General features: G+C 43.1%; 1 protein-coding gene across 1 annotated transcript; it reads right to left on the reverse strand.

Moving 5' to 3' along the window:
- Nucleotides 1–782: 782 nt before the first annotated feature.
- On the reverse strand, nucleotides 783–7774 carry LOC121548974 (transmembrane protein 200A). Its single transcript, XM_041860712.2, has 2 exons — nucleotides 7027–7774; nucleotides 783–4042 (listed from the first exon to the last, which is right to left on the reverse strand). The coding sequence occupies exon 2, from the start codon at nucleotides 4020–4022 to the stop codon at nucleotides 2520–2522; it is 1503 nt and encodes a 500-aa protein (XP_041716646.1). The 5' UTR covers nucleotides 4023–4042; nucleotides 7027–7774; the 3' UTR covers nucleotides 783–2519.
- Between the last annotated feature and the right edge of the window lie 1495 nt (nucleotides 7775–9269).

A 9269-nucleotide genomic window follows, 5' to 3' on the forward strand; every position in this document is an offset into this window, starting at 1 on the left:
GCCAATTAGTAAATAGAGGCAAGAAACAGTCTTAGCTTCCTCATTAGTTTGGCTAAGTAGCGGTTTTAGCAAAATTGGAATAAAGAAGACATCCAAGTTGCAAGACACTGTCTTACTGGATCAATGACAGTAAAACAGATATGACATTTGAAGCAATCTTATCATATTAATGTTTTCTCTTGTTTTGACCCATGAGCCTTTGCAGCTCTCCTTTGTCGCATGTCCGAAGCAGCTGCCTAGCTGCATTTGGATTTAAATACTGAGGGTGCCTTTGTTGCCATGGCAGTCAGAGGGGGTCCCAAACTATTGACGGAACTGTGTTGGAGATTGAGGCCCTAATGAGCTAGAATAGCATCACGAAGGCCAGGGTCTCACCCAACGCTCCCATTCCCCTGGTGAGTGAGGTCCAAACCCCAAGGCTCCTGCCAATTAACCCTGGCCTGCACTGCTCCGCAAAGGTAATTTGCCATCAGTGATGGGGAAGTCCCCAAGGAGCACAGGTGGGAGGATCTAGCAATGAGGCAGAACTAACATCAAAGTACGGTTTATGCTAAAATAGATATGGGCTTTTTTGGTTTGTTGATTGTTGTTTGAAGCCGCAATGTTATTTGCTTTGATGCTAACTCTCCAGATGGCCTCAGTCAAACTTGATTTTCCTTCTCAAATCCAAAACTATCTCCAACTTTATCTGTAACCTTTTTCTGTTTAGGATGAGGATCCGGGCGGGAGTTGTGTGGACAGTAGCCTATATATACCATGAAGTTCTATAAAAATGTACAAAATCAAAGCAAAATATACTCTTTATTACATTGCATGAAGGAATATTCACTACTTAAGAACATCAGAGGTTTAGTCAGTACTTCATCCATATCCCACTGGGTACAGACGTCAATTCAATGTCTATTCCACGTTAGTTTAACGTAGTTTCATTGAAATACGTGGAAACAACGTTGATTCAACCAGTGTGTGCTCAGTGGGATGATATTACCTTATTATTTTATGAGTGGCTTGAGGGAAGATGATATATTGTGAATAGTCTACCCATGCTAAGAGAGCATAGCAATAACAGACCAAATTGGCAAGGCAGAGGCTGTATTGTTGAAGAATATGAGAGGCAGATTGGAATTCACACCACTCCACCTGTCCAAAATAGACTTGTACCCAGACATCCAATGTTTAATTGATTGCCGTTTTACAAAAGACTACCTCTTACAGATAAACAAAAAGGGGACACTGCCAATATAAGATAAACAAAATCAATTTTGACGAGAAAACATAAAACTATAAAATCTTAAATCCAATGTCTTCCTAATTGCAGTCAGATAAACATTTCAGCAAAAGAAAACATGAAAACTATATCAGATCCTCAGCATCCATATGGCACAGTTTCTCCTGTTCATATTGACAATGTGTAATCCTTGTTTAAAAATCAGGCTTCCTGGAAGTCACACACATCTTGGTTGACTCCCCCTCCAGATGGAACCATCTTATGAGACTCCTCTCTACTCTGGCAGCTTCCAATTCGATACTCCCAGATCTCCTATTGTTCAATATAGGAATGCTATTTACTTCCTTGCCAAAGGGAAAAAAATTCCCTTCTGACAGATTCAAAGTTTGTGGGGTGAGAAGGCAAATGTTAGAAGAATTTCTCGGTTCATTCACTTTAAGAATTCAAGAGATAAAATGAACATCAGAATAGCAGATGGGAGCAGAAATACTCTGTACTGTTTATGATAATGAACCTATCTTTGTGTTTAAAATACATCTAATAAGGCAAGGTTAAATACTTTTCTGTGAATACATAGCACATTTCCATAAGGCTGGGGAGAACAATATAGTGCTATCATAAAAGACAAATGTTACCCTGATAAGCTTCATTTTATTCTGAGAAATTGGTCAATTGTACATTTCACGCGTTAAATCATTTTTCTTTAAAAAAAAATAGCAGTGTGTGTTGAGAACAATACATTATTAAAAGCGCCATAGCAAAATATCTAGCCAACTCTTGTACGTACACTGACCAGTTTGAACAAACAATACTGCCTGTTGCAACAAAGCAAAGACTATAGATACGTGACAAGAAAAACAAACCACATGTTAATGGTATTGGTTTCTGTATTTCCAAGTTCACTTTGAACCTAATTTCAAAATGTCTTATGAATTGATTTGTGCTGCAAATATCTCACACACATGTAACACAGCCCCTATTTCTTTTAACTGCAAACAGACTGACTACCTGAGCGCTCCATCCCAAAACAACATGTAATCACACTTACAATTTACTAAGCAACACTCTGACAGTGAACAGCTAGAATTGTCATTTGTATTGCAGAATGATCTTGTCACACAAACAAACATATTATTAGATTTAGGTCCAAGTAGTGGGCTTTATATAGCCTGGTCCCAGATGTGTTTATGCTTTCTTGCCAACTCCTATGGTCCTCATCAGGTGGCAATGACCATAGGAGTTGGCAAGACAGCACAAACACATCTGGAACCAGGTTTTGTAAGAGTTCCATTTAAAACCTGGTCTCTGAGCTCCCTCGTTTCATAGTGTTGCTAATGAACTGCTTATCGTGTTCAAAGCTGAGGTTATTGTGAGACCTGGAGATCATGAGCAGCTTCTCTTTCTTGGTGTAATCCTGTTTGACTGCTACCTGGGGCAGCTGCAGTCTGTCCATAGGATCCTCCTTGTTCTCCAGCTTCATGTAACCTTTACTATTGCTGCGGTCCAGCCGGGGCCAGCTGGGATGTTTCCTCTGCTCTGGCTTCACTGTTAGATTGGTGGGCCTTCGATCCAGGTCCAGAGACTTGGAGTGAGAAGACAGCATGTGGAGGGAGTTGTTGGAGCCGAAGTCCTTGCGGGCAGCCCCGGGGGACAGGTACCTCCCACTGGCAGACCCTGGGGACAGAGAGCTACGAGAGGACGAGAAGGAGTGGGACTCTGTGGCCGAGTTACTCCTGAGGAGCATGACGCCGGGAGGTTTGTAGGCTTTGGCAATGTCCGCCGGGACAGGCACAGCCAGGGACTCCATAGAGGGGTGTCGGGACCTAACCCTAATGTGCTCCAGGTCCTCTGTGATGTTATCCATGTCAGGCTCGTCGATCACACAGTTGTTGAGCTTGATAACGGGCAGGGTGAAAGCGCTGATCGAGGATGAGACGATTGATCTGGTCTGGCATCTCTTGGGGAAGCTGCTCTTCTTGTCCCAGTGGCGGCTGCCCTCATGCTGCAGACCAAAGATGGAGCCAGAGCGCTCTCTGTAGAACGAAGGCAGTAAGCCATGCCCCCCTTTGGCCTCGTTGAGAAGACCCTCCTCGTCCTCTGTAGAGCTGGCCCTGCGAGACACCCTCACATCGTTCCCCATGCTGGAGACCCCTAGCAGGGTGTTAGCAGCTAGCTTGGAGGCACACTGGTTCTCATAGGTCCTGACCTCATGCTCCCCATAGGGGCCAGAGTAGGCCCCATTCATGTACTTGTGCTCTTTGATCCTCAGGCTGTGGATGTCGATGACGGTGGAGTACATGTCCCTCATGTGGATCACCTTGGTCTCCCGGTCCCTGTTTTCGTGCAGGATGGCATTGGCGCAGATGAAGATGAAGATACCAATTCCCATGGTGAAGGGGCCCAGCATCTTCATCTTCTCAGAGTGCAGGTGCTGCTCAAAGAACTGGGCCAGCGTACCGCCTTCCTCCCGGGTCACCCTGGTGTCATTGGTGGATAGCTTGGCACCGGCCGCTATGAGGTCCTCTTTGTGGGGCCAGTAACCCAGCACGGCCATGGCGATGCCCATCATCAGGATCAACACACCCAGGATGAGGAAGAACCCAGAGGCAGAGTAGAGGCGGATCTTTCCCCTAACCACCACCACGTCGGCCCGAGGTTTACGCTTGGCCCTCCTCTTCTCCTGGGCCTCTCCTGGGGCTGTGGACTGGATGGGCAGGTGGTGCTGGGAGCGGGCCGAGTCCTGCCTCTTCAGTGCAGCAAGGTGGCCCGTGATCACTCCACCAGCTGAAATCATCACTACCGCTGTCCACGGCCCTGTAAAGACAAACAGAGAAGGGGAGTGAGACGCATCTGGTATGTTTACTGATGTCTCTTCTCTAGTTGCTGGGCTGCTGGCACTGTCCTCCTGGTAATCCCATGGTGGGAGGCAGAGCAGCATTAACCGTCAAGCTGGGAACAGCATCTGCAGCAACTGCTCTTATGCTTGCTTTGGTAATTAAGAATGATGACAATTATGTTCTAATATTAATTCTAGTCACAGCCCATAGGCAACAATTCATTTGGCAATCTGGTGTTTGTCCTCTTAGTTTTTCCTCTCTAAAAGAAAGGAGGGCATTTTTGGAAGCCTAGATGATGATTTAAATGGCAAATTGCATGATGTTTGTGAGTGTATGAATCCAGATGTAGCTATGATATCGCACTTTACATTTACACAATTCCCTTGCCCTTTTCCACTCCAGCTGTTTGTATCTCTCTCTCTCGCTATCTCTGTCACTCACTCTCTCTCGCTATCTCTGTCACTCACTCTGTCTCGCTATCTCTGTCACTCACTCTGTCTCGCTTTCTCGCTTACACACACCACAGACAAACACACACATGCACACACAGACGCTCTTTTCCAATTTACTCCATATTTTTGTCATCTCAGGAGGATCATCTCATTTCATAGTAAAAGGGTTTTAATAAAAATAAGATGCCGTTACTTAGTCCTTATGCACAGATCTTAAATTAAAAAGGGTTGAATTAATTATGACAGTCTATTAATGGAGATTACTCACAAGTGACCTTGAAATATTTTACAGTAAAATAGAGTCTCAGCTAACACAAGCAGCACTGGTCAGTACTACTCAGTACTCAACTGTATATTAATGGGTGGCCTGACTACCATACACCATCATATTTCAACACTTGCCAATGGAGCTCCACGACAAACAACTTATGGGAGAAATATGTTATCTTTTTAGGAACGGTAATCTCATTCAGTGTATCAAATAAATAAAAAAACGTCAAAAGTACCAACAACCAGGTTGAAGGCAGGAGAGGTGCAGTAACATGGTGCTTTACCAAAAGGTGTGTGGAGTGAATCATTAACATCATCTCTCTGTCAGCACTAACAACAGGACGTACTGTAGTGTGGACAGGTTGTCATGTTTACACACCGGAGTGTGTCCGAGGAGCACACTCTCGCTCTATAGGGAATACATACATATGAGTACATCCCTCAAGGCACTTCCTTATTAGTTTAAGGTCACTGCACATTGCATGGTGAAAATACTAGATGTCATATGTTCGGATCTAGAAAAATGTGTTATTCCCATTGCAGACAGAGAGGAGACTCTTGGGCGGATGCATGACAGTTGTATGACCCACTTCTCTGACTGTACCCACCCACCCAGTACCCCACCCAGCATTAGGTCTGAGAGCAGGTGTGGGTGGTGATGCCTTTTGATGTTGACTTATCTAAAGTTCACCATTAAATACCAGGATGAGGAGCAGGGGAGGCAGGGATGGAGGATATCAATAAATAGGAGAGTGCAGTTCCTATTGTCTTTCTTTATTTTTTTTAAAGATGTGTTTGGAACATAGAACATTGCTTGAATACCACGTCTTTTTGCAAAGGACACAAACAGGAAATCTAATAAGAATATGACACCCCATGAGAATCATAAACATCAGTGGACGTGAGCAGACTTAGGGGCCAGTCAGAGATAACGGAATAGATGACAAACAGACAATAATAGGTCAGGGTGTCAGCGAATATACATGTATGTTCAGTGCTGAAAACAAAATCTTGTCTTCCCAGATTGTAATGTGTCAAACCTGACATGAGTTTAAATTATCAGATAACGCAAAATGAAGAAGGAAAATTGCATATAATCAGCAATTCCCTTGCTGCTTTGGCAAATTATTTATTGACTGCAGCCATAGCAGATGAGATGAGGAGGAGAACTGTGTTCAGGGCATTATTGGTGTGATGAGAGAGAGAGAGAGAGAGAGAGAGAGAGAGAGAGAGAGAGAGAGAGAGAGAGAGAGAGAGAGAGAGAGAGAGAGAGAGAGAGAGAGAGAGAGAGAGAGAGAGAGAGAGAGAGAGAGAGAGAGAGAGAGAGAGAGAGAGAGAGAGAGAGAGAGAGAGAGAGAGAGAGAGAGAGAGAGAGAGAGAGAGAGAGAGAGAGAGAGAGAGAGAGAGAGAGAGAGAGAGAGAGAGAGAGAGAGAGAGAGAGAGAGAGAGAGAGAGAGAGAGAGAGAGAGAGAGAGAGAGAGAGAGAGAGAGAGAGAGAGAGAGAGAGAGAGAGAGAGAGAGAGAGAGAGAGAGAGAGAGAGAGAGAGAGAGAGAGAGAGAGAGAGAGAGAGAGAGAGAGAGAGAGAGAGAGAGAGAGAGAGAGAGAGAGAGAGAGAGAGAGAGAGAGAGAGAGAGAGAGAGAGAGAGAGAGAGAGAGAGAGAGAGAGAGAGAGAGAGAGAGAGAGAGAGAGAGAGAGAGAGAGAGATCAGTAACTTCTAGACCCGCGCATGTGTGTGGTTGGGCGGTGTAATGGTACCGCTGTTTCCAAGAAAATGAATAATTTGCACAATAATGCGATAAACAATAATATAATCAATCATAACTGCATGTGCACGTGTAGAGATACAGTATGTAAAATCTACAAACACCAGATCAATAGAATATTTGCAGCTATGTTCCCATTTTCATTTTTAAAATGACTGCAGGGCATGAATATTAAATGGTTTAAAACAGCTATGAATAACAGCCAGTGATGAAACGATGGGAAGGAATTTTGAATTCACCAGTGGTATCATACACGAATAAAAGAAAAGTTGAGAAATCAAAGTGGTGAGGATAGAAATGATATTTGATACGAGCGCAGCTCCATGTGACTACCCTGTCTATGGATTCGATAGACAAAAACATCTGTTTAAATTAAGGTTAAAATAGAACCATGCAAATAATCGTTATTCTATTACAGAAAAGGCCATCGAGGCCAATACATTTTTCTTTAAGAATAATGTAATTGTTTCTTACCTGTAAAATAGGGTGCTTCTTTGTAGCTGGTGTTATTTGTCCATTACGCATGGAAAATTATAACGCAAGTCATGTTTCTCAACACTCATGGTTGGCTTGCTCAGTCAGTTTGTATTACCATTACATTTATAATCGAGTGCCGATAAGAAAAATAATAAACTTCCAAAGAAAAAAGGTTTCATTGTTTCGCTCCATTTCCTAAACGCGCAACTGGACTGTTGGCCACACGGCTGTACAAACTGCTCCAAGCTGCGCGACGCGCAGAGAATGTCTACTATTGTTTTACTGTCAACTGTCTCAACTTTTTGTCACTAAAGCCCGGTGATCCACACACAGTCGACTATAACAATTCAAATACGTTTTCTGTTTAGCCTACTAACTTTAAATTGTTCACATCTGGGGACAAAGCGCTGTGAATCCTTTTGGAGTAGAACCAAGATGCCTTATCATGTCCACTTTCTATTCCTCCATGGAATGGTAGGTTGTAGATAGGCTCTCTCCAGCAGCTGGCTTTAAGGATCCGGCCGTGATTGTGAGTCCCATAGGGCGGCGCACAATTGGCCAAGCGTAGTCCGTGTTTTGCTGGGGTAGGCCGTCATTGAAAATAAGAATGTGTTCTTAACTGACTTGCCTAGTTAAATAAAGGTTAAATAAAAAATTAAAAAGGAGAGAGACGGTCCCTTCAGCTCGGAATAATGCATTACTTGGGATGTAGACTAGGAAAAGCATTGTACTCCCACGTGATGCTTCACTCTAAGTGAAGCACAGTGAGAGAAAAAAAAAACATAAAAACATGAGGAAGCTTATTTGAATAATTTATGCGTGGAGAAGTCAATGCATCTGAATATAATATTACCATAATAGTTTCCAATGTCCCCAATGCAAAGACAGTAATTTATGCAAGTATTGATAACACATGTGGTAACCTAAACTCCCTGCATGTTGCTTTCAATCTGGAGATGCAAATGATTGAGTTAACCATGTCCTTTGATGATGGCCATTTATGAATGCAATCGTTTATAATGGCACCATAACACAGATATTATAGCCTATATAGCCACTGAATCAAGATTGAACTCATTCCCTGTTCCTACTGCCTACATGCCGTGATGAGCAAGCGTACTCGGATGTAAACAACCAACTGTAGTTTATTGTAACAGGAGCAATTAAAGGGTTAAAAGCCCCGAGATCTATATCGAAATGTTGCAGATGTTTTGAGTCTGTCATTTCCTGTGTTTATGCGATGCATGTCTGGCTCAACTGGATACAAAAAAAAAAAAAAACATGTTCACAGGTGGCTTCGAGAGAGCTAGGGTTTAAAGTGTATGTGGCTGGGTTTTTATAAGCATTTCTCCACTGTGATACTGCCTAAATGTTCTCATTTGAAATGGGACTAACCCAACCTAGTATTGGTAGGTTCCACTTCAGCCTTTGGGGTTGAGGGGCTGAGAAAGGGTTGAAGAAGGGTTGGGTTTGGACATACTAGCCTGTTCTGTCTCCCCACCCCTCTGATCCTTGTTAGGAATTCTCAAGGTTTGTTAAATGGGGAGATTGACAACATATGGGGACATTGGTGGTTTATTTGTGTGTTATTTAAGGCTTTTCCAATTGCCTTAGTCGGTGTACTAAGGCAAGGCCCATGTGAGAAATGAGTTGGGATGAGTCTGTGTGCCATTTGAGATGCAGCCTTGGTGTGATGATGAATAAACTGGAGTAGCACTCTGCTGTCAATCTGAAGCCAATTTTCTAAGTGTGAGCATCTCAGCTGCATGTGGTCACGTCCCACTGCATAACTGACTAATAACATGAGTGAATGGAGCCAGACTAGCGAATCTCAGTGAGGGGGAGTGGACAGGTTTCATCCATGCATGTCCTGAGATCTGGATCCACACCAGCTGTAATACATTTTGATGTACTGCATCAAATCAAATCTAATTTTATTTGTCTCATACAGTAGGGGAAAAAAGTATTTGATCCCCTGCTGATTTTGTAAGTTTGCCCACTGACAAAGACATGATCAGTCTATCATTTTAATGGTAGGTTTATTTGAACAGTGTGAGACAGAATAAATAAAAAATAAAAAACAGATGTCAAAAATGTTCTAAATTGATTTGCATTTTAATGAGGGAAATAAGTATTTGACCCCTCTGCAAAACATGACTTAGTACTTGGTGGCCTTGTTGGCAATCACAGAGGTCAGACGTTTCTTGTAGTTGGCCACCAGGTTTGCACACATCTCAGGA

Source organism: Coregonus clupeaformis, chromosome 33 (genome assembly GCF_020615455.1).
Source record: "Coregonus clupeaformis isolate EN_2021a chromosome 33, ASM2061545v1, whole genome shotgun sequence".
NCBI lineage: Eukaryota > Metazoa > Chordata > Actinopteri > Salmoniformes > Salmonidae > Coregonus > Coregonus clupeaformis.